Here is a 26,616-nt window from a genome sequence, read left to right as displayed (position 1 = left end):
TTTGACCAGGGCCATCCAGTTTGGATTCACATTTTGGAAGAGAGCAATCTAAAAAGAGAGAGAGAGAAAGAGGTAAAAAGAAATGAGAGAAAGAAAGTCAAATGAGGGAAATTAAAGACAGGAAAGGGCTGTCCTGCGACAGAAGCAGCACAGCCTTCATATATTTTATTGTCTCGAATGGCAGCGTTGCAATTAGAGAGTGTACAAATGAAAGAGGGAGCAATTGTGGAGCTGTTCTTTGATCCAAGTGTTTGGATAGACCATCCCAGAGATTAAACACCATTGGACATGTTGCAAGCAGATGCACAGACGCACACACACACCCTGCATGCAGGCTGCAACATAAGCTGGTGAAGACATAAAATCAAAGTATCTATACAGACAAACTAGACTATAAATCTTTCTGCGCTCTTTATCTCTCATCTCTACCTTTAACTGTGTCGCAAAGACACTGCTTCAGACCCACATACACACTCAGGCTCAGCACAGCACGGCACTGATAAGCAAATGAATCCTTAAAGATACCAAGAGCATATCGCTATCTCTAATGCCTGAGGAGATAAAATGTTAAAATATATATATATATATATATATATATATATATATATATATATATATATTCAACCAGATTTGTGAAAGTGCAAAGCAGCGTTGTCTGGGCTTGTGACATCAGAGTGCGGACTAATCTGCAGAGCTGGAATCCGCGGCATTCGTTTCAGCAACAAAATCAATTCAGGATAGATTAATCAATAACGACTGATTTATTATGGATGCTTTCCTAATCCACAAATCGTATTCATCTATCTAAAATTCATACATGGATAAATAAAACATCAAAAAGCACTGATGTGAGAATGCTGATGACCTTAATCTGTGAAAATAAACAATCACAGCCTGAGTTTGAATTTTAAATGAAAATTTCCCAAATGTCTGCCCGAATATATCGACAAATTTCTTTCGTCTTCTACCTAGAAGAAGGCCGAGGAGCTCTTTCTGGGTCACTCGCCGGTAGGACACTACAGTGGCACAAGATAAGAGAGAGGAGGGGAAAGAGGGACAGGAGCAGCTTAGTTGGTCACTCTGACTTCTCCTGGCTGCCTTTCTGAAAAGAACAGCCTGGCATATGCTGCTGCCTAGCGAGGATTACAGTAAGCACCTGTTCACACACTGTATGCTTCATTTTGTATGGTGAGGATCGGGCGTCTGAATTTCCAAGTCCGTTGATGTGTTTGGCATCTATGTCTTGGTCGCTAGGTGAGTCAGTAAAGGGAGGTGCCCATCTAGCAAGTAAGATTAAAGAAAGAAATCAGTGGTTCTGAAGACACGTAAGGGAGCTGTGATCAAGATCAAGCTGTTAGAAAATACAAAAGGAAACAATAAGCATTCTCCTAAATCCTTTCATTTTAACTATGGGCACAGATTATTGATGTATAGCAATGTGAAAATTGCTCCTGCAGCTTCAATACACCAGTATGGATGTTTTTTTAATTAGAAAAGGGAAAGGAATATTAAAACCCCCTTTTCCATAATGAACCGACACTGTGCATTTTATTTCATAGGTTCAAAGTGTAAAATATCCTATTTATTGGCATTTCTTTTATGTGCAGACATCCAGCATTTTTCTGGCTGCAAAATAAACGACAGCGTGTCGCGACAAACCGAAACTGGCAGCTTTCCTTCTGCAAAACTCCCAACAGCAAGGACTTGTGAGAGCCCAAACAGTAGGACGGGATGTTAACTTTGATCCTCAACCTATTTTATGCGAAGCCAGAGAGGCCAAGCAGCAGTTTAGCCTTCCTAAGTCGGAGCAGCGCTGGGTTGGCAGTGTCCACGCGACACAGATCAGAGCCTGCTGCCGCCTTCAAAGCAAGAGGGAGCGATGCAGTATGTTTGTCAGTGAGTGAGAGAGAGAGAGACAGAGAGACAGAGGGACAGAGAGACAGCACGGCTCTTGTCGGACAGACCGAGCACAGCTGTTGACAGAAGACAAGCAGTCTTGGGCAGCACACAAGCTCGCACATGTATGCAAACTTTAGGTTATTTACATAACCCCGGTTCTCTGAGTAATATGAGTGAGATGTCTCACTATGGGATGCACGCCTCGCTGCAGCCCTCAGAAGCATTAATCTCATTACGCCAATCCTGATTGGCTGGTGAACGTGTCCGTCCGCCATAGGTAGTCCCACCTACCTTAAATAGCTCAGGCGGACGGCAACACGTCATTCAAGATAAGCACCTCTTCTCACTCGCCCAAGCAAGAAGGGTTGTCTGGTGAGACATCTCACTCATATTACTCAGAGAACCGGGGTTATGTAAATAACCTAAAGTTCTCTTTCATAATATTTCGTTCGATGTCTCACTATGGGATGTGGTAGCTCCCGTATTGCCAGACAAGCTTATCTAGCGTCCACCAACCCACAGGGAAAAACACTCTGCTCCCATCAGGACAGTAAAACCGCGCGTGCCACGCACGGCGCGGAGACGTCCAACCTATAGAAGCGGACAAACGTGAGAGGCGAGGACCAACTCGCCGCAGCACAGATGTCCTGAACAGAGACTCCCCTGAATAAGGCCCAGGATGCGGCCAAGCCCCGAGTCGAGTGCGCTCGCAGGCCCACAGGTGGCTGCAAACCCTGACTCGTATAGGCCAAAGCAATCGCCTCCACCATCCAGTGGGATAGGCGCTGCTTCGTGACAGGTTTTCCTTTATGAGGATTAGCCCAGGAGACAAACAGCTGATCGCTCCTCCTGAACCCCTTAGTCCTGTCCATGTAAGTGCGCACCGCACGAACCGGACATAACGCATGTGACTGCTGGCCCTCTGATGAAGCAGCAAAAGCCACAAGGTCAATAGGGGAACATGAGCCCAACACCTTGGGCACAAAAGCCGGGTTGGGCCTCAAAATCATCCTCACATCCCCCGGGAAGAACTGAGCGCATGACGGATGTACCGAAAGCGCATGGATGTCACTAACTCGTTTGGCCGAAGCCAGAGCCAGCAACAACACAGTCTTCAAAGACACGTGTTTCAAATCTGCTCCCTCCAGTGGTTCAAAAGGAGGGCCCTTAAGTCCCTCCAGAACCACAGCCAGATCCCACGGAGGTACCAGCGGTCTGGAAACGGGGAGGAGCCTGCGCGCCCCCTTCATAAAACGGCAAACCAGAGGGTGCTGGCTAGCCGTTCGCTTCCCAAACCCCACGTGACAGGCGGCGATAGCCGCCAAGTACACTTTAACCGTGGAGAAGGCTTTTCGCTTGTCAATCAGGTCCTGCAAGAATGACAATATCACTCCTACCGGACACTGAAAAGGAATGTGGCCGTTACTGTGACACCACCCCTCAAACACTCTCCACTTACAGTCATATAAAGACCTAGTGGAGGAGGCCCGAGCGCTCTGAATCGTGGAAATCACACGCTGTGACAGTCCCATAGCCGACAGATTGAGCCATTCAGGGGCCAAGCCCACAGCGCCAGGCGTTCCGGGTGCGGGTGGAAGACCGTCCCCCCCCCCTGCGACAGCAGGTCCCTGCGCAGCGGGAGCTGCCAGGGCTGAGCGCACAGTAACCGATATATCTCCGCCAGCCAATGCATCGCAGGCCAATGCGGAGCTACCAAAATCAGTGCGAGGCCGTGCTCCCTCACTCTGGACAGAGTGGGGGGTATCAAGGCCAGGGGAGGGAACGCGTAAAGAAGCTCGTGCGGCCAGGCGTGCGCTAGTGCGTCTACGCCGAGGGGAGCATCCAGGCTGCGCAGAGAGTAAAACAGCGCGCACTGCGCGTTCTCTCTCGACGCGAACAGATCCACCGCGGCCCGACCATAGCGGGACCATATCTGTCCCACAATCTCCGGGTGCAGAGCCCATTCCCCGTACACCGGCGCGCCTCTGGACAACAGGTCCGCGCCCGTGTTCAGCGCGCCCGGGACGTGCGTCGCCCTCAAGGAGAGGAGACGGCCGCAGCTCCACAGGATCAGTTTGCGTGCCAGCATGTGCAACTGACGGGAGCGCAATCCCCCCTGACGGTTGATATACGCCACCGTCGTCGTATTGTCCGTCCTCACTAGGACATGATGACCCATGAGAGACGGAAGGAAATGTTTCAGGGAGAGGAACACCGCTGAAAGTTCCAGAAAATTTATGTGAGCCCGCTGGAGGTCCGATCCCCAGCGGCCCCTCACAGACCGGCCCTCGTGAATTCCGCCCCAACCCGTCAGGCTGGCGTCCGTAGTGACCACCTTCCTGGACAGGACGGAACCCATGGGCACCCCCAGGGTCAGAAAGGACGGGGCCCGCCAGTGGCGCAGCGCCCTGGCGCACTCCGGTGTGACCAACACTCTCCGCGCGCCATGACGCACGGGATCCAACCCACACGAGGCCACCCAAAGCTGGAACTCCCTCATGTGGAGGCGACCGAGACGGACTACGAGGATGGCAGACGCCATCAGTCCGAGTAACCGAAGACACAATCTGAATTGAACAGACCTGCCTGGATGAAAAAGCGCGAGACACGTCCTGAAAGCTTTCACTCGTTCCGCCGACAGGTGCGCCGTGAAAGTTACCGAGTCCAGGGATAATCCCAGAAAGATTATGCCCTGCGCCGGGGACAGCATGCTCTTTTCCGCGTTTATCACAAAACCCAGATCGACTAGGTGCCGTGTGAGAATACGCGTGTGCGCCCTGGCCTCCTGCTCCGATTGTGCCAAAAGCAGCCAATCGTCCAGATACGTGGCCAAGCGGATGCCCCGCCGTCTCAGCGGGGCTATTGCTGCTTCCGTGCACCGCACGAACACCCTCGGGCTTAAAGACAGGCCGAAAGGGAGCACGCGGTACTCGTAGCAGATCCCCTGGAAAGCGAACCTCAGATACTTTCTGTGGGGAGGATAGATCGGGATGTGGAAATACGCGTCTTTCAGATCGACAGAAGTGAACCAATCGTTCTGACGCACAAGACGCAGCAGGGATGCGTGTGTAAGCATCCTGAACTTGTATTTCCTCAGATATTTGTTCAGAGCCCGCAAATCCAGGATAGGGCGAATCCCGCTCCCCCCCCCCCGTTTGGGGACCAGAAAATACCTGGAGTAAAAACCGCTCTGACACTGTGCGGGAGGGACGACACATATTGCTCCTTTGTTTAACAGTGAGAGGATTTCCTCTCGTAAAACACGAGCTGACTCTCCCTGAGCCTGGGATTGTATTATACCGGCGAACCGCGGGGGAACAGCGGCGAACTGCAGCCTGTAACCCTTCAAGATCGTCTTTAACACCCAGGATGGGGCTGCGAGTGCGGCCCATCTCTCCCATCTGAGAGAGAGAGGCGACACGCATCGCAGTCCCTCCACCACGAGAGGCGCCCGTCGTGGTGCGGTGGCGCCCTCTCGTGGTGGAACGACACGGTCCCTGTGCGGCGCCGTGCATTTTTGCCCGGGAGGACAGCGCAGCGGCTGGGACCTCACAGCCCCCACCCCGGGGAGAGCCGCGGCCTCTCGCCGTAGGGGGGCAGCGGGTGTCGCCACCTCGCTGCTTATTTTGACAAATTTGGCTTTTATTAACTGCGCCCTTAGCCCGCGGCCTGGATGCGACAGTGGAACACACTTTATTTTCTGCGTGAAAACTTGTGTATGTGTGCGTGCTTGTGGACATGAGAGAGGGGTAACCGCTGAACCCTCCGCCGTCAAATGTCCATCTCTCCCGGCTTGCTCTGGCACGGTCCGTGGTAGCTGGGAGATGGGGGCGTGGGGGACCCCCAGGTGCACGCTCAAAAGCCAAACAGGTGGAGCTGGAGAACGGGGAACTTCCAGCTGCAACACCGGTGGAGAGAGGGGTGGTCAGGCCGCTCTCTTCTTCTTCCTGGCCTGGTTGCTGGCAGCTTGCGCGGGCCGCGCCGGCGAAGCTGCAGTCGGGGCCGGGGGTTTTTTGGGCCAGCCGGGCCGACCAGGCGGGGCAGGTGGGGCGGGCTGGGGTCTCAGCTGTTTCGGCATTTTGAACTGCGAAACCTGAGAAGCGGCCTGCGCAAAGGTTTTACGCTGCGCAGGTGGAGAGGGCGCTGGGGGCTTTCGAGGGAGGCAGAGCTGGAGAGCTTCATCCTCCTTCTTTTTGGCTTCACACCGCCGTTGCATCGAGGCCAACGCGGAACCAAAAATCCCCTCCGGGACAATGGGCATGTCCAGGATGTCGTCCTTCTCTCTGTCCGACAGGTTGGCGAGGTTAAGCCATCGCGCTCGTTCCTGCAGGACCATGGTCCCCAGCGATCTCCCCGTGGCCTGGACCGCGCAGCGTTGGACACGGAGACACAGGTCGGTGATGACCGGTATTTCCTCCCACGTTGCTGGGTCTTGAGTTTGCGCAAAATCCTCGCACAACTCAGCCTGATAAGCCGTGAGCAGGGAGAGGACATTGAGCGCTCTGGCCGAAAGCGCAGCCGCCTTGTACGCCTTTTCAGTCAGGGCTGACTGAAAACGGTCCGACTTGGACGGCAGGCTGGGGCTCCGAGGGGACACCGCTGACAGGCGGGGGTGGAGGTGCGCCGCAACGAGTGGCTCCATCGGAGGCATGCGGAGCAGACCCAGGCTGTCCATCGCCTCACAATCGAGGGACGAGGCTCCGGGAATCGGGCTCCTGCTGCTGAAAGGGCGGTCTCTCCACGAGCGCGCGACCTCATCCAGCAGCTCTGGGAAGACGGGGAGAAGTTGCTTCGTCGCGCTCTTGGCCAAGGGCAATTTCTTCCCCTCGTAGCGGGATCTGGTGGTCTCAGCTACGACAGCGGGCCAGGGAATGCCAAGCCGGGCAGCAGCGCGTTTGCACACGTCGAGCATGTCCGAGCTGGGGAGGGGAGAAGCTGGTATGCTACCCTCCTCTCCATCCCGAGAGGCGACGAAGGCCGCGGGCTGCGCAGCCCGGGCCGGAGTGATGAAGACGTCGTCCTCTTCTTCATCCTCTGATATGAGGAGTTCCGAGGCGGCATCTTCATCGTCCCCATAGTCCAGTTCCAGAACATCTTCCTCCTGCGGGGGATCCGCGGCTAGGTCGAGCTGGGAGCCCCAGCTGGCGCTAGCCTTCGGAGTCGCCACCGCAGCGACCGCCATCTCCTCTCCGTCCTCTGCGGCGGCGCCGTCGGGAGGGAGAAAGGGGTCGTGTCCAGACAAGCTAGCCTGGCGGGCTAGCCGTCTGCGGAGACTCTTAATTGTGAACACTGCGCAGTGTTGACACGAGCCGGGGACATCGATAGCCTGTCGGGCGTGTTCCAGCCCTAGGCAGCTCGAGCAGACCTGGTGTGGATCATTTTTCGAGATCTTATTCCCACAGCGACAGGGACGGGCCCCGGAGTCTCCGTGCCCTCTGGTGTGAGGGATTCTAGCCTCCATTCCTCGCTAGCTGGTGTGCCAGCAAGGCTAATCGAGGCAGTTAGCTGGTGTGCTAACTAGGTGTTTCAGCTAACTGGTGTGTTAACCGGGTGCAGTTAACTGGTGTGTTAACTTATGAAGACGAGGGATTAACTGGTGTGTTAATACTCGGTACTCGAAGCGCCGTGGTGAGGCGTCGAGGACAGTGCTGACCAGGCCGTGGAGGGCGAGGAAGCACTGGGGTCGATCTGGTGTGACCGACTGGCAGAACACGTCCAAGGCCAGAAGCGCCCGGCGACCGAAGCTAAAAAAGATCAGTCTGTGGACAGTTTAGCTAGCTAGCCCTGGACGCGAGATATGCTCCGAGTGAGAAGAGGTGTTTGAATGACGTGTTGCCGTCCGCCTGAGCTATTTAAGGTAGGTGGGACTACCTATGGCGGACGGACACGTTCACCAGCCAATCAGGATTGGCGTAATGAGATTAATGCTTCTGAGGGCTGCAGCGAGGCGTGCATCCCATAGTGAGACATCGAACGAAATATTATGAAAGAGAACACCAACACACACTGCAGGCTAGGCTTTAAATTTTTTATTTTTATTTTTTTTAACCAAAGACGAGTGCTTTATTCAAATGTTATTGCTTTCTGAAGTAAGACATTGGCTTCTTGGCTGAAAAAAAGTAAAGCATGCCAGCACTGCGCAGAAAATCAGTAAAGCATACGGGCCCGGTATCTGAAGTTGCACGCGTGCAGCCGCGCGACTATGTGTGGCAGGATATGAATTATTGAGTTATTCCTCCACTGTCGGCCTCATACAAAATGAAATGGCAGATTACTCTAAATTTAAAGAAAAAAAAAAGAAGAAGAAGAAGAAGAAGTATGAAAGCACTTCACAGCTGACAACCAGGTCTGGTTATTTACGCTGCACAAGAAGAGGAACCTGCTCCCTCGCGATCTGATTTCATGAGCGAGAAAAATGGCACGCCACCGCACCTTTCTCTCGAGATGAAGCCCTTAAAAAACAGAACTCGAGGGGAGCGTGGCCTTTTGGATACTTGGTACTCTTGAAAGAAACTGAGGCACAAAGCTCTGCAGGAGGCTTCATTGGTTTAAGCTGTGAGTAAAGAGAGGGGAGGAGAATCACATTTTGTGAATGAATGAAAGAATGAATGGTATAAAGCAATAATGCACTGTAGTCATCTGTCTTAGCCGATCCCTGATTCATTTATCGAAACAATACAGTATCATTTGGCATCAAAAGCTGGCATAATTCAGTAAAAAGACTTAACAAAGACTTCCTTTTACAGTCTATGTCATGTGATGCACATCTGTTTATTAATTTATCAATCAAATTCAATAAGCTTTGAACGGATGTCTCATTTAGCGACGGTGCAAGAAAAGGACGGTATTATGTGTCGGGTTGCAGCCAACAAACAGGAGGCCAGAAATTATAAAACAAGATCATTATTTGGATCTATGACAACCCCCGAGCAGAGGCAAGGTATGAGGTAATGACGGAAGGCGAGGGAGGGGGAGGAGGAGACGAAGAGAAAGAAAAAGGATAGAATGAGTAGGAGTCTGCAGCCGACTGATAGACGTCCCCGTCTTATCAGATGGGGGATTTGCAGGAGACACACGGACCAGCCCACAGCCTATTTTTATGACCCGCAATCCTCCTATGCCTCCTTCATCCATCCCCCCCCCCCCCATCTTCCTTGCTTCTAGGGCCCTGGGCGGCGTGGGTGGGATGTAGTGATTTATACCTCAGTGCATGTGTGTGTGTCATGTGTATGTGTGTGTATGTGTGTGTGAGGTAGTGAAGTTATCCCAGAGGCTACGCTTACAAACACATTACCAACCTATTGGAATTCCTGATTATCAACATGAGGCTACTAACTAATATCACCCAAGAATATGGTGTATGTAGGAGAACGCAACTGATTCTGTGTATTGTTTAATGTTTATCACGTATCTCTTAGAGTATGCACAATGCAGAGGAAGGTAGCATACTGAGATTTATTTCTACTGTATGAAAGCCAAGCTGAAACCAGCTTTGTTAAAAGTTAAAAGACAATATTCGTCCATTTCGATGTTAAACAAATAGCGTAGCTGCTCGTCTTCAAAGACAAGGGCATGCACACGACATTTTACAACAATCAATAGCTCGGCGAGGTGGTGGGGTGGTTACTGTAACATGTCCATAAAGTGTGTTACGACTCTTTCAAAAAGGTCAAGAGTCTCTGATGGGATCGATAAGCATGGTTTGGCTGTAAAGCAGGTAATTGCCTCGCCGTGCTACCTTCTGAACTGTCTTCGTTATAAAACTCTCTGATGAACATTAAAAGGTGAACGGGCACCAACAAGCACCACAATGTCTGGACCTTACTGGGAGCATAGAGAAGGCTTTTTATTCAAACCATAGACTGTATAAAGATGGGCGACGTAACAGCTCCTCAAAACTAAAGCCAAAGCAAGTAGAGCTCTCCCTGGTGTCTGGCTGAAGTGTAGGACACAAGCTCCAGGTGGAGTGCGGTATTAACTAAATGAAAACATGAGTGAGTCTGGCGGAAGTGTGGGTGGGTCATCGATAACCAGTCAGGGTGTGGCTCCACTCTTGTACCGCACTGCGCAGACCCTGGGTCTAAACCTGCACAATTACGCTACCCGTATCCCGTAAACTAGCGTCAGTTTGGCCAATGCAAGGAAGTGGGGTTGCATCGTCCATATTTATATACAGTCTATGTTTCAAACTCATACAAAGATGAGAAAAATGCCTTTCATTACTTACATACAGTACACTAGTCATATTAGCCATGTGAGTAACTGATTGTATAAGTTTCGTTTGCTAGGGAAGTTCAGTCATATATGCATCTGCACTTGATCTGTGTTTTTGAACAGTTATTTGGCTATGTGCTGATGCATGAATAGCAGATGTGATTGCTTTCATTATTATTATTACATCACTGAGGTGCAACAATGCAGTACCTCAAATGGCCACCTGGGCCGTCTCTAAAATGGAATCAATTCCCCATAGACCTCCATGGCAAAATGTTCAATTAAGTCAGCATCTTTACAGCCTGTAAATTTTAATACTTAACTTGACAAGAGCCAGGTAATGCCAAGATATTGACAATGATTGCCACCACACTGAGCTTCATCTTCGTATACAGCCCATAATTTAAAGTGGTTTTTAATAATGCAAGTTGAGGTTGGTTTGAATGTAGGCAATCTGCAGCAGTCACAAAGTTCAGCTGTTGTTTTACAAGCAAAGATGAGTGAAAACACATATGAGGCTGTGCATGAATGCATGTATTCATTATTAATGAAATTAATATTAACAGTGCAGTACCGTAGGCCGAAGATCTGCAGTAAGGCAGCAAGTCAGAGTAGTTTCTGCTTATTTTCTATCTCAGTATTTTGCAGCAGGCACTCTGAAACCACTTCCTGGCTCTCAGTTGTGGCCACTGAGGATATGATGACATCTGGGTATTTTATTGTTGGATTTGAAGAGTTTTTAAACTCACTGCTTCAAAGTAACTTTTCACACATACAAATAATACATCTGTTTAATCGCGCTACTTTGTGTCACACTAACATATAAAGATGTACTCCATCATGCTGATAGAATGTCCTGCTGGTGGACTGACCTAATGAATGTAAAGTTTTTGTACAGAAAACAGCATCTCTTATGGTTGTGGATACAGAAGTTGCAATGCAAGAAATTCTTATTTTGTACCATGTTTTTCTTTATTAGTATTTCATAAAAAATATATACTGACTGTAGACATGTGTGTGTTTCAAATTGTTCTTTTAAAAAGTTTAAAAAGTGAGATATAGTAGTTGACTGTTCAAACAGGCTTAGCAGAGCAGCCAATGCCAATCCAAGCTTATAGTCTTTAACTCTGACCAACTGCCAATTAGGCTGCCCTGGATGTAACCGTAAGGTTTCAGCCTCATGAAGAGCAGAGTAGCCTACATTTTGCAGGGAGTACTCCACCCAAGCCTCAGATCTATAATTTGATGAGTGAAGGCTTGTTTGTCCCTCTAAGTATGTCGTGTCCTCGCTTTCTGCATCTCACTCTAGTTCCATTCTATCCTGTATCTTTATTTACTTTCTCGGTCTGCCTCCTCTCTCACTACATATTTGCTTTCCTACTCAACCTTTTCTTCCCCCATTCATCCGATGGTTTAAGATACACACTGGCCTGTTGAAGTCCTCCTTCTCATCGGCACGATTATACAAGATTTACGCTTGAGTATGCAAGATAACATTAGGTCATTATGCTCCCATCGATTATGACTGTGCGAGAAAATGGAGAGTCACTGCTCTGTGTTTGGCTCTCGTTGCAGCCTGCACTGGCGCAGGTCACTGGGTTCACTTTCGGCACAGAGGGAAATGGCCCTGCGATCGTCAATACTGGCACTGCCATTATTGACGCCGATATCTCAATTCTACCCTCACTGCAACAGGACAAGCTATCAAACGCAGCTTTGGTACAGAGTCGCCACGAGCATTGCTGGTATTTATTTAGTTGTTGCACGCTGTTTTTCAGGGTCTGCCAATGCAGCGCCGGCATTTCATAATTAATCTCAACACAAGTACTACGACAAAGCAGAGGTTACAACGTATGCTCCGGTCTATCAATTATTCCGCTGGTATAAAAGAAAATCTATTATTTAACAGTTGTGCTCAAACGTGTATAGTTGAAAGCCTGTTTACATCAGTAATGAACAGAAGCCTGTTTCACACAGTAAACAGTAGATCTTTGCAACAAGGCTATGCCCCAAGATATATGGGTGTTTAAAGTGATGACCTCGGTCTTATGACCAGTGTAGTTATGGCTCTTAGGAATATGGCCCTTATACAAGCAGTTTTGACAGTTATTTAATCTTGTTCCAACATACAGCTGGTTGCTTTTATGTCAATTGAGTTACACAGTGCAATTCTGTACAGTGATGCCATTGCACGCGGACAGTAACTTCATTAAATATCACTCAAGAGACTATACAATGAATAAATACCCTTTTTTTTTTTTTTTAAATATACTATGGTGCAAATGTTATTTTTGGTTTTGCTAGCGAGGCTCTCGCCATTGAGCCACAATGTATTTGACAACCCGGAAGACTGGAACATCCACCATGGAGCGACTGTCAGCTACATAGCAATGGGCGATGACCGAATCACTTTATATGCAGACGAGACTCTAATCTCGCCTAAAGCTTAAAACTCAGGCATAATTCAGAAAGATTCCAGAAATCTCATAATCTACGACCAATTACATACTGACACATAACTTCCAGTCTCATTTTAGTGCAGTTCCTGCTTGTTTCTAACTATACTAGCTAGGGATGCACCGAAATGAAAATTCTTGGCAGAAACCGAAAATGAAGAATTGGTGCACTGCACCTTTAGAAAAATAGCGCCGTCCCTTTAAGAAAGATGGTAGTCTTAATTGAAATTGTGCATGGCTGTGGATGCGTGCAGCTGAACGGGCATGTCGCAATAGAAAGTGAAAAAACTAAACAAAAAGATGAACGTTTGTCTTGCTGTTTGTTTGGGTGGTGCAGCAGATACATATTTTTTCCAATGGCACGCGATCTACTGGTCGATCGTGATCGACGTATTGGGCACCCCTGCGCACCATCACTGGGAAACTTCCGCTTGGATGTTTGGATTTCAGGTCATAAATTAAACCCGACGGAGAAATTCTTTGCAGATGCACCCCTCTTGAAATGTCAGCTTTACACGTTTTGCAAATTGCTATCAGTGGGTCTTAATATAATATTTATATAATACTTTATAAATTGAAATACGTCCACACCACAGACATGGTGGCCATTCCAGACAAGCTCGTGCTGGCTGCTGTTTTTGCTTGCGTCATCACAACTTCCTGTTTCGGCCGCGTTGTTTCGGCCGCGTTGTTTCGGCGATACAAGTCTTTTTCGGTGGCCGAATATTCGGTGCATCCCTAATACTAACCTCTAGTTAAAAGCCACATGCCTTCACAGGTTACCTCCCTCAGCAATCAGCTACTGCACTGTGATGCCTTTCTTTCAATGGTTGATTAAAGACAAACGGGGAAACAGCTGTACTCGGTACAGAATTGGAGACATATTTTTAGTTTATAATGGTGATTATGCTATTTATATGAGCGAACTGAAAATAGTAATGAAGTGTTTTATTGTATTTCCATGATTTATGAGGCGTTCTGTGCAAACTGTTAAGCTGGAGTGATGCCTGAGCGGCTGAATATTTCTCATCATTGACCAGATGCAACAGTGTTGGAATTGGACTTTAAGTCGCGGCATGAGCAACCTGGGAGAGTGACTCAGAGGCTGAGCTGTGATCTACAGCAACAGTGTGGGATTTAGAGATGTGAGTGAGCAGGCTCCATCTGCTCACTGAAAATAATCAAGCAGACAGGAACGTCAAGTATTTTCAGGCGCCGATGAGAGTATTATCCATTCAGGTGACACAAATTAAGACACCAGTGCAGGATCTAAACACTAAAAGGCTGTACAGATGGAAATTTCATCCAAACGGGTTATCTAGCCAGTCTCTTAGTCTCTTAGCCTCTTGCTACGTCTGCCTCTTAACCACTGATCAAGCTGTTCATGCAGCCAGCTGATCACTTTAGCTCTAGTTCAGTAGAAGAATCTGTCACATTTTAGCCTTCACGGGTTAACTAGAGAACCAATGTGTGGCCAAAGGCCCAGAACATACACAGAGCTCCAGTGATAAAAGTGCTTTGAATCAACTGGGATGAGCAGCTGTGTGCCAAGAGGCAACAAGCTGGCAGCTAACAGGGAGCAGACTAAAGGGTCTGGGATGCATAGCATTGTAAGCATGTTGGGACAAACATTTGTCTATATGCGACTGATTATAAAGTACAAAGAGATACAAAAAGCGAGAATTAACATGAAGCAACACAACTTGATTACCAAAATTAAAGGAACTGATCAGTTTTGACCGTCTCTGATCTGCTGACTGCACAGTGGCCGATAGATATAAATAAAACCTGAGGGTTTAAAGTAGGAAACTCTTTTTAAATGCCACTGAGAAAGTGATTCCAACTATGATACGCTGAGATACATGCTTTTACGTGGCACAACGACGGATCCAGGTTTTCTAAAGCACTGCCTAAATGGATTTCGCCTTTGTGCATCTTTTCAAACACTTGCTGGAACAACATTTTGTTTTCCTACATCCAGCTTACTACACCAAACGTCTACATGGCCGTGAAATGGTAATATTTCTCACTTGAACAGATCAAAGCTCACAAATCCTTTCTAACCGGACCAGCCTGTCCCGCCTGAGGTGGTTACACGAGGCATTTTATTCTGAACAGGCTAATATTCAGATTATTAGTGGAATCCTGGGGTCCATATAATCACAGCAACTGTTGGATAAACTGAATGAGATTAATGAACAGTGTGAATGAATAGCATAAAACAATACAAGTGCAATGAATAAATTCGTCAATTATCTTGTGTTCCCTTTATCTTTTTCCAAAACGTGTGCCAAGATTTAACAAGACGAGTGGGAACTTTTGGCGCTAATCTCAGCTGGAGACACACAGCATTCACCAAGCATTTTGTGCTATTCTTTTAGAAACACTTTTTTCCCCCCATACTTTCCCTTCATAATAGTCTCTTATAAAAGTTTCCTGAGGGCATAACCTATTTCTGTCTCTGTCATGAATACTGTATGAACTGCATTTGCTGCTATATAAACATCCAAGCAGCCCAACTTCACTGTGAGCCAACTTTCCAGCCTGATACAACACAGCTATAGGAAAATACATTGGCACGCATCCAGCCAACCGTAAGAAAGCATTTGAATACAATCCATTTTGACGGCATTCCTAACCGTCTGACTGGCAGAAGCCATTTCCAGGAGAAAGTATGTGGTTTACAGGCTGTTTAAAAACTACTATGCATGTGTGTGTGTGTGTGTGTGTGTGTGTGTGTGTGTGTGTGTGTGTACGTTACGCACATGCAGGCAAAAGTCTGCAGCATTAAGGATTCGTATTCGCTTAAAAGGTGGACGTGTGCAAATCTTGTGTGTCGCTGCATGCGCGCAATCCGTGGTGATGGCGAACAGCAGACCTCAAGGCACCAGGTGTCACGGAGAGAAACAGCTGAGAGAGAGACAGAGAGAGACAGCTGCTGCTTCGGGTCTGCTGGAGGTGGTCCCTGCACTGGACCCCTCCGCTTCTGAATGTACCTTCCCAAAGCCGTGCAAATAGACCTCGCGCCTGCATCAGATTGTGTTTTTATAGTGGTATTTTCTGGAGTTTGAACGAGCAGAGACTTGACCGTGGGTTAAATATGTAGAAAGATTCTGCTGGAACATGTAAACAACATCTGATCTATAAACACATAACTCTTCAACTCGCCGTAAAGTGTTTTCACAGTTGCAGGAATGCCTGTTATACGGGCTTGAAAGGGTCAAAATAAACAATGTGTTGACAGGAAAACTATCACAGCAAAACACACAGTGCCTTCCTACAAGAAAGCAATATGGTATAATATGACAAGGCTCCTAGGACATCTGACAATACCTGAAAATGATCATTATCTTTATAGTAAACACTGTTTGTTGCAAGCTTAAGTGGCTCACAACAAAACCACATAGCAATAAAGTCCTTATGGTAATGGGTGGGTGATGTCAGACACTAGAGCAGCCCCGAACACCCATCCAAGGTGTGAATGTTTTGGATGCTGAGCGTCTATCCTTATTTGTAACGATGATGCCATCACATCAGACCGGGCCCATTGCGTAGGGTGCAACCTATTGCCCATGCATGCACACACGGCCTATCAAATCCGTGCATCTGATCTGAGAGACCTGAAGCGTCACGCAGGTACCCCACGTTTGTTTACAGCATTGCTCAATCTGAACCCATATGAAAGAAATAATTCATAGTAATAATAGTAATAAAAAGATCGACACGCACATCCGTGGTATTAGTGATGGATACGTCCACAGGGGAGACTGTGTTCGAGCAGTAACCATCCACACCTTGTAGCCTACTTGGTCCAACCCAAAATGGGGTCACTGCCTGATAGCCAAAGCGCATATTTCAGGAGCTGTTAATGCTGTCATTAAAAGCTGCAATATGTCAAGCCAGTGGAGACACTATCAGGTAGATTTCTACAAACTGTGAACATCTCTCCTGCACGCCCGACGCACGCAGTGTGCATTTCGCCTGTGAAAGCCATCGCTGATTTCTGTGTGGTTAACAATGTGGCTGACCACCGGCGAACACACCGACAGCTCCACTGTAGCTCTCCCGGAGGCAGACTCGCCCCTTCCCGACTTACCGGATTTGAAAAACGCCGCTATGTCTGCCGCGTCCTTCGCAGCCTCATCTAGTCCCTCTCCTGCGCTCATGGCTGCGGTCGCCCGTGCGGAAATAGCGCTAGATATCCTCCGAGGGGTTTTTATTCTCGCGGTGACTGTGTCTCAACAAAAGCGAGCCCCGACGCCTTTCATTGAAGCAGATCCGGTCATATAATCTGCGCTCCCTTCATCAGGCGAGAGACCTTCTCCTCCATTTTGGCCGAGAAGGGGAAAATCCTGGCGACCGATCGGCGGCGCTCCCGAGTTGAGACGTGAGGAGGAGGAGGAGGAGGAGGAGGGGGGAGGAGGAGGAAGGGGGGTGATAATGAGAGAAGGCCGAGGTAAAAGAGGAGGGGAGTAGGAGGACTTGAGGGAGGAGGGCTATTCCGATTCGAGGGGGTGGGTGGGGGTGGGATATCCTGGGATTCCGTTTCGGGGGGTTTTGGTGCATTGTGCGCCACCCAAATTTTTGCGTGCGCCACAGCACATCAGCTCAGCAACCCCCAGCGCTACTCACTGCGGTGCTGATGCGGCCTGCGTGGGTGTCATTATTCCTCCGGATTTTATGCCTTAATTGCTCAGGCACAGATGTTACATGGGAGATGCTAGACGACAAGCAAAGACATCCCTGTTCGCCCCCCCCCCCCCCCTCACAGCAGCAGCGTCTTTCTCTATTTAACCAAATCATTTAAGAGGCCCTTATAGCGAAACGCACGCAGAAATGCTGTTTAATATGCATTACCATGATGTCACCGAGTTCTGATGCTGCATTATTTAGTTTCCCAACAGTTCTGATCTGCAGGATTATTACAAGTCGTCCACGAGGACGGTGCCACTAATGCCTTTAATCGAATAAGAAGGAGAAAATGACCATGAAAGAGATGAATGATTTCACTCTCCCTTCGTCTCCCAGTGATGAAGATGATGCTACAGGATGAGGTCATTTGCCCCACAAATCTAACCCAGTTCTCTCTCTGACAGCTGCGGCTCATGCCTTTTAAACGAGAGTCAGTTCGCTGCTGCCATCTAGAGGCCATTACCTCAAATTGCTACAGGAAGTGAAGAAAGATGTGTTAAATGTGTTTTAATTATCTCTAACAATTACTATACACTTTAGTATAAATATAAAGCCTATTTGAAAGAAACTAAAAATAATTTAAACAGGCTATAGCAGATATTTAAAACTTCAAAATGAGCTGGTGCCATTTTTGGAGTTGCGCAAATGGCTGCAGAGTTGACATGCAATGCAAATGTTGCCGTTTTTATTCAGAGACACCTAAATGCAAAATACCCAATGAATAAATTTCCTCCATTTAATTTCCGGACCAACCCTCTCTGCCCCTTTGCCCCCCCCCCCCCCCCTTTTTTTTTTACCCTTAGAAATGCCCGGTTACCTTGGAAACCACTAACAACACCAACGTGATTGCGGAAACCTGGGACTGTGCCCAATCTCGGGAAATTGCGCTTCAAATAACGGAAGGAAAACGCTTCACTTGAGGCAGACGGAGCTGGAAATTTAAAGTTTCCTGATCGAGGAGGGGATTGTTCCTGAAGGAATGTTTGAGCCATGTCCTTCAGCTCTCGGATCGCTAAAGTCAGCTACAGGAACAGACCCACCCAGCCCTCTGTGCCTGGGGAGTCACTCAAGGAGATGCAGGTTTGAGAGCAAATACTCACAGATATAAGAGAATCACAGTAACTTCTTCAACTTAAAGTATAGTTCATTTTCATTATTTGGATTTGAAGGAATATGAAGGTGTAATTCTGATTTAATATGATCATAAATGATTCAATCTATAATATATAGTAACCATAAAATCTACAAACCTTCACTGTAATATATGTTTGGGCTTGAACTGTTTTGTTAATTCAGATGTACCCAGTTCAAGTTTTGCATGCACTCAGCCGGCACATTTGAATTGAATTCAAATGAATGCTTCATTGTAAATCAGTACAACCAAATTATATGTGCCACATCTGAACAGTGCAAAGACATAAAAAAAAGATAACAGATACCCATTCACAGAGCCACCAATATCCACAATCATACAAATGTGAGGGCAATAATCAGTGTGTGATTTAAAAATAATAAACTACTAGGTTATTTAAAATACAAGATGTTGCACATAATTATGAATTAACAGCCGTCACAAAAGTTGTTTTTAAGTCTGTTAGTGCTGCTTTTCAGGCTCCTGCATCTCCCCCTGGACTGTCCGTCTTTTGTCCTTATACTCAGCTAAATATATTGATATGCCATTTATACCGCATGCAGATTTATTTGTCTGTTCCCAACCTAAAAGGTCATGTACTATTCCTGCCCATTTCTGCCTATTTCTTAAACCGAAGAACCCACAAATAGTTCAGAGCACTCCCAAAGACCAGGTGGGGGTTTCATCTGAAGTGATCAAATTACACTCAGGGGTTTTAGATTGTTTCTACGACTTCATTCATTCATTTAATGGTTGGGCTCGGATCAATTACTATTTGAGCCTAGGGAGGCGCAGCTATTAACCGGAAACTGGAAGAGTGAGACGCCACGCCAGAATTACCTTCTCTATTAGGTGGGGGAAGAAAAAAAAAATATAATGATGGAATTAATCTTCACTTCATTTTCAACTCAGGAACTCCCTAAGCCCTTTTGATAATTGCTCTGAGAACCACTGCACTATTAGACTCACTTGCCTTTCAGCTGCACTCCAAAAAAAAAAAAAAAAAAAAAAAGTAGTTGCAAATATTATTTGATCGTAGTACGGGTCTCTGTCCACTAGATGGCGGTGTGTTCATATTGTAGTTGCTGAAAAGTCCACTTTAAATCGACTGGTTTCCACCATTAACGTGAAATTTTGTCATTGTCCTTTTTGTTGTTGTTGTTTTGTGTGTAGACACAAATCTTTAACTTGTAGGCGTTCACTCAGTCACTATCAATGAATTCATGAATTAATTTCATCATAAAATAAGGGCAGGATTTACTAGAAGGGTTTAACGTGAGTGCTATTGGTTGTTTTAGTTAGTTATGTAATCTTTTAGTCTATAACCTATTTAGCAGAGCATTTCACACAGATTAGGGAAGAAATATTAAATTGCATTGCTTCATCGTCACTCAAGAGTAAGTACAGTCCTACGCCACAGGCTACAGTGCACATTTGGATAGAAATACAAAATAATAAAAAATGCAAAAGAAGATTAGCTAGTTGAGTTGCTATATAAAGCAGTTGTAATATTATTCCATTTAAATCTGTAACTGCGCCTATCAGAAACAACAAAGTTCATGAAACGGCAAACAAGGCAAATCGAAATGCAGTTTTGGTTCTGACATTTTTAAGCTACCTCTGTTTTAAACAGATTTGTTTAAGCTGCCGGCGTCGATGTGAATATCCTCCCTCTCTGCCTATGTTTCTCTCTCTCTCTCTCTCCTCTCTCTGTCTCAGATCTCACCACCCCCTCATTTATAATTTAGAGTCACTCTCCTGTTTCGTGGCAGCTCCCAACCAGACAGTCCAATGTAGAAAATCAGTCATGGCATAGTGAAAAATTGATGACCGAGCCACTTTTCATTGCAAAGCTTTGCAATCATGTCTTCAGTATCAAGCAGACAGTCGGGTGGTTGTGAAGGGAGCCGTGCAGAATCTCATCTGCAGGATGCCACAGAAATAATAATATTAATAATAATCTCATGGAAATTAATATTAATTGGTTGGAGGTCTGTGTATGTGTGCATATCCTTCCATTCTATGAGCAAATAATCAGGCATTTCTCACATGAGCTGCAACTAATTCTTATTTTGATTACTTTCTGATTATTCGCTTAATCTTTTGAAATGTCACCAACAATACAACCAAAGGTGGCATTTGCAAATTCATTTAGAACAAAATGGTATTCAGCATGCTATTATGTGTACACTACACACTGGAGAGAAAATAAAACAAAAAGTCAATTTCAGCATATATTCTGCAGATATCCATGATAGTTAATAAAAGATTTATGTGAGATAAAGATGGCTCGATGTACAACTCAGAAATTGTTTCGGTTTGTTTAAAACACAGTGCATGCTTTACTGAGATAATTGCTGCACAGATTAAGCTGCTTCTCGGAATCAAGCATCAAGCTCTAGCATTGCATAAACTTGTTTTTTTTTTGTTCATATTATTTTTTCATTATTTATTTATTTATTTATTTTTTCAGTCAACAAGCGAGAAGAAACTAAAAAGCCAAAGGAACAACCAGGGCAATTAAAACGTTGCATAATAGAATAACAAAAGCACAAATGTCACCATTATATTCGTGCTCTGTTGCTGTATAAAGAAGCTGTTACTATAGTCACTGCACTGCTAGCTTCAGTTAGCATACAATGGCTCTGCATACAATGTAATCAAGCCTATTGTCTTTTAAGAGGGTGACACATTTCTTACTTAGTTACTGCCACACCAGTGCACCACACATGGCATGCTATCCTCTTGTGTTTGTGGCATCTGTATTTGTGCAGAAGTTATACACCGATCAGCCGCAACATTATGACCACCTTCCTAATATTGTGTAGGTCTCCCTTGTGCCCACGAAACAGTACTGACTCATCAGAGAATGGACATGGGCCTGCTGTTTGTCATGCTTTTTGAGTTGTTTCTAAAGCTGTGTTTAAGGCTGCATCCTGCTGGGGATGGCTGCTGCCATCAAGGAGTGTCATTGCTATGGGGTGGGGGTGCCTGGTCTTGTCTAGGTGGGTGGTACATGTCTAAGTAACATCCACATGAATGCCCGGTCCAAAGGTTTTCCAGCAGAACATTGTATTATCACAAGATGCTTGATGTTATTTACTTCACCTGTCAGTGGTTTTAATATTGTGGCTGATCGGTGCATCAGAGAATGTTTTAGCCACAATCCTTCCGCCCCCACCTCATGTCTCCCCATCCCATTGTTATAATAGACTTGTAAGATGAGAGCAGGACCTTGATAATTACTCTGCCGACAGGAGGTCACCCAACACCGCATTATCTGGTTAGCGGCCCCCCTCTTAGGAGCAACACTCTTATAATTTCAGGGCACTAACCTTTCTCACATGGCAAATGAGGAGCCTGATTGCTCACATACTGTGGCAAATCCGCTTGTTCTCCGTCTCTCCTCCTTTGTTGGAAGCCGTAATTCTCTAATGTCATGAAACGCAAAGGCAATTAAGAGGGTGGACGGACTTGAAAAGAGATGTCAGCCTGAAAGGCAGACGACAACTGCAAGTATGCTGCATTTTAAACCAGACTATCAAAACAAGGTAAGGTGACCCAAGACTTCTGAAGTTACAGGCAACTTGGCTACTTGTCTACCTGCTTAGGCCAAATGTAATTCATCATTAATGTGTCAGGATTCCGTGAGCAGCTTATGTGTTTGCATCGTGTGGCTGGTGAACGTGAAAGCAAAGAGATAAATTTGTTTTATTCACGCATGAGAGTGTATTTGATAATGTTTTACCATGCGGCAGGTTGTGCAGGCCTCCCACATGCAGCAGCAATGAATCATTTTTACCAGAGTCTGATGTATGTTTTGGTTAATGATGCCATTAATAGTGACATTGCGGGACTAGATGACAATTTTAATATTCAGGCTAAATTTTAAGACTGAAAACAATACAGATAAGAGGATTTGTGTTCTAGCTACATGTAAAGTCTGATCATATTTGATCTGCTTTCTTTCATTTTGCACTTGTGGGTTTTTGCTCTTGTCAGACTTTATCACCAGGTCCCAAAAATACAAACAAAACAAAAGGTTTCATTTCTTTAAAGCCAAGTTTTTCAATCATTCCCAGAAAATGTTTGTTGAAAGCCTAAATGTGACATTTATATTTGCTAAAAAGTCCACAGCTCTCTTTGATCAACACTTATATATGCAATAATGTGTTCTCCATGACCTAAACACCCCCTCCCCTTTCTCTTAAGCGCCTCTTATTTGTGCTAGTTTTCCACATGCATGCTTAAATTATTGTTAAAATTGACAGTTTAATGTGCTCCTCTGTGAAACACTGAATTGTGTTTCTCTGTGTGGAAGATACAGCATGCAAGGACTGCGCCAAGTTCAGTGTAATTGCTGGACAAATAGCTTGTATATTTCTTGCTGAATCAATCAAGACCCAATAAAATTGCTCTGCGGCCTCATCCTGGTTCATGGAACCGGTATTTGGGGACCCATGCATTACGGCGCATTAGTTTTCGAGCGTACGCTATATGTGCACACACAGCTGTAAATGTTCCTTCCTCCACCTCTGTGAGGCATTTATTTGCGAGTGTATGGAGCGGCAGCATGTGTAGCCCACAAATTGCCTCTGTTTAATTTGAACAGTTCATGAGGGATTTGCATCTATTTTGGCCACAGCTGGATGTGAAAACAGTTTTGACAGACAGGAATGGCCATTAAACATAAAGCTTCAGCCCAGCTGTCTGAGTGGTCACCACTGACAACTTGATAGGGAGAACCCTTCGAGGGTGAGCGCGTACGGCTCCCCGGTGCACATGCAGATGAGAAAGCGATAGCACGTTATAGAGGAGGTATAGGAGGGCTGAGCTTGGAGTAGCAGGGAGCTGTCATGTCGCAGGTGTTTAGAAAGCAGCTCTGGAAACAAACAGTTTCCAAGGTCATCCAGGTAAGAGCAACCCTGCACGGCGCTGTTGTTGTTTTTATTGCCATTTGAGGCTTCGCTCCTGTTCTAGTTTATCCATCCACATAAGTCTCATGTATTTTGCCACTTTCGTTTGCTATACTGTGATCTCAAGTAACACGGACAAAAGTAGCTGCTACTGCGTTGACTTTGACAGTTTGTGTTATTTCATTTCCCCAGAAGACTTGGATTAAAATTGGCTACATTTATCAGAGATGCCTAACTGTCCTTTTGCACATTTCTTTTGTCACAGCTGTTTTCCCTTTAATTCCAAAAGCTTCAGTTTGTTTATTATAGGGATTGTCAGTCTCGCCATAGCTTATCTCGGGACGGGGCTTTGTTCGCTTCTAAAAGCTATTAATGTGCTGGCTGTTATTACATGGGTCTGCCAGTGCTGCCTTCTGTGTTTTGGGACTAACAAAACCTGGATGTGCGCGTCTGTCGGGCATTGTTGGAGGCTGCTATTGTTGACTAGTCTGTTTTGTGCGTTTGTGTACCTCATTCAGTTGTGACTTAGTGTGCTTGTTTAAATAATCTGCATCACACTACACTGTGTCTACATTGTTTGTGTGTGTGTGTGCCCTGAAGACTGAGTTGGCTGCTTCATACAATTTTGAATAAAGGCAGAGAGAAGGTGTGAAATGGCTGGTCGCCCGGCAACTGTTGGCTTGGCATGCTTTTTTTATGGTCGACCTGTGATGTGAGTGTTTGCGTGTGTCTCCAGAGACTCTAACAAGGTCTGATTTGTTGAAGGGTTCTGTGGTGGTGTATTAATACCTGAATAGATGTGTCTACTTGGTAATGTAGGGTTAGCTGAATCTGAAAAATAAAAATAATATGTTTTCAATTTGGAGAGAGTCAAACTGATATGTGACCATCAGCCTAGACATACACTTTGTCAAGCGACATGTCTGCGAAGTATATATGCATGTTTGAGAAGTATATATCATTGACCATCTTGTGATAATACAATGTTCTGCTGGGAAACTTTTGGACCTGGCATTCATGTGGATGTTACTTAGACATGTACTACCCACCTAGACCAGACCAGGCACCCCCACCCCAAAGCAATAACACTCCTTGATGGCAGCAGCCATTCCCAGCAGGATGCAGCCTGACACAGGCACACACACAAAAATGGTTTAGGAACAACTAAAAAAAACATGAAGAACAGCACAAGGTATTGACCTGGCCTCCAAATTCGCTGGATCCCAAACTGATCAAGTATCTGTGGGATGATCCACAGAGGCCCCTCCCCTCAACCCACAGGCCCCAAAGACCCCCCACTAACAACATTCTGCCTCAGAAGGCCTGTGTCCATTCTCTGATGAGTCACAACTGTTTTGGAGGCACGAGGGAGACCTACACAATATTAGGAAGGTGGTCATAATGTTATGCCTGATCGAAGCAATATGATACAGTTGTTTCTCTCTGTGTGGAAGGAATGCATTCTTTCCGCACATGTTTGCCTCACACGGGCTAAACAACGTGACGTGATGAGTCTCCCGGAGGGACAGAAACGTAGCGGCAGCAAAACAATGAGTTGTGCAAGAGATGAACAAAGCTGGAATCTATGTATCATCCTCTTTTCAATAAACTGACCTCTGTGTTGTCAGTAAACCTGGGAAAAACAGTTTCTTCTTCTGTGATGTGTAGTTCTTGCACGTATATTGCTCTGTTTTTTTTTTTTCAGCAGTAGCTTCACTTACTGTTTATGGCAGAAAGATAAATGCTGGGGGTGATGTATCACGTAAATATGTAGCCGCCACAGGACGAATATTATAAATGCAAGGTTTTTCCTGTTTCACGGGTGCCTCATAGGCTCAACCATCACTTTATTAACTCATTTAGTAACAGGTAGCGACTTAACAGATATAGGTGTAATTAATCGTGCTCATGAGTGAATGAAACTGTCAATCCTGTTATTTTAGTTGTGCAATCCTGTTATCTGTTGACGTGACCTGACACCGTTTCTTTGATTAGCTTGTTGGTCCTCTGCAAACGTTACCACGGTATTTAAGGAAGTTAATGAAGATGTGTACTGCAGGTGGACACTGTTTGGGTCTTTTGTTGTTTTGCCTTGTTTCACTATACAGACATACATGTCAGCACGTGTAGTGTGCCTGGTCCTCTTTTATTTTAAAGCTGCTAATGGGCTAATGTGTTGCTGCTCTCCATAACTATGCTGTGACATCGCTCCTCCTCTCCCTGGCTTCGCATGGCCAGCCCCGCCGGGCTCTAACTAACAAGGACCAATACCTTAATTGTCAACCTCTCTGACTGGTAGTAGATATAGAGTTGACCTTTCTATATTTATGTCCATGTCCATGCTTCCTGTCTCTTGCTCTCATTCCCGGTGCTCAGCTATTTTATTTCCACCTCTTTATCCGGTCCTTTAATTTTTTTCCTCACCGTGCTGATTTACCCATCCTAATGCTTGGTATTCCATCAGTTTTCTCAGCCACATCCCTTATAAGTTTTTTTCTTCCATTGTTTCACGTCTAATTGTCTTTTTCATTGATTTGGATCTCCTGGATTTGACATTGTTTTTTCTTTCTCAACCCAAACATACTGTAGGTACTTGAATGCATATTGCTTCCTGTGTTCTAGCGTATGCTAGAATGTCTGCTTTATTTAAAGATGACTGCTAAACAAAATGAATATGTCCTGACAGCACAAGGAAGCGAGAGAAGCAGTAACTCAGATAGAAACTTGACCTCTTATTATCTCACTCTCAGTGTTAAAGTTTAATCTAGTGGTTAATAATTGCCTAAACAGACTGCTGTTTAGAAGAGCCAGCTCTCAAGTGTTGTATTTTTATTTTTGGCACAGTCACAGCAGAATGTGTTTTTTTCTTCTTCTTTGCTCTGTTGTCTTGAAAAAAAAAACTTCGGTGACGTCAATGCAAAAAGTAGAAGGAACTATTCTTGTCACCTCTTGTTTAAACTCCAGACAGAAAAGAAAAGAGCAAATAAGAGAACTTAAATGCACCCTCTAGCCAACCAACCACGCAACACCGGGTTTCTGGTAATTTATTGGCTGACCTTGTTCTTGTGTTACTAAGCAGCAGACCATGGCAACCCTCTGTGGTTGATTCCTGCTATCCCACCATCACAAACGTCACCCCAGTTGTAAACTGTCCATGTTGCTGGTTAAACCGTTCTGAGGCTAAGAATTGTTCGGATCTGGGTGGCTACTGAGAAAGTCATAAAAGAGCCATGGCAGGACTTCTCACAAAAAAAGGATGAAAAGGAAACTGCTCATTTGAAATACTCGAGGGAGTACTCACACCTCT

At 45.9% G+C, this 26,616-nt stretch overlaps 1 protein-coding gene across 3 annotated transcripts in view; it reads left to right on the top strand.

The window, feature by feature from the left end:
• Nucleotides 1-18,251: 18,251 nt before the first annotated feature.
• The window catches only part of dnah5 (dynein, axonemal, heavy chain 5), a gene marked incomplete at its 5' end in the record, with an annotated part of 96,184 nt that continues 87,819 nt past the window's right edge, over nt 18,252-26,616 (top strand). For all 3 annotated transcript variants that reach the window (XM_084557099.1, XM_084557098.1, XM_084557097.1), the window contains one exon: nt 18,252-18,341. In XM_084557099.1, the coding sequence (XP_084413225.1) occupies nt 18,252-18,341 (90 nt within the window). The remainder of the gene's footprint in view (nt 18,342-26,616) is intronic.

The sequence above is a fragment of the Chelon labrosus genome, assembly GCF_963514085.1.
Source record: "Chelon labrosus genome assembly, chromosome: 12".
Classification (NCBI taxonomy): domain Eukaryota; kingdom Metazoa; phylum Chordata; class Actinopteri; order Mugiliformes; family Mugilidae; genus Chelon; species Chelon labrosus.
The sequence above is the reverse complement of the archived record's forward strand: the minus strand, read 5'-3'. Positions and strand labels throughout refer to the sequence as shown.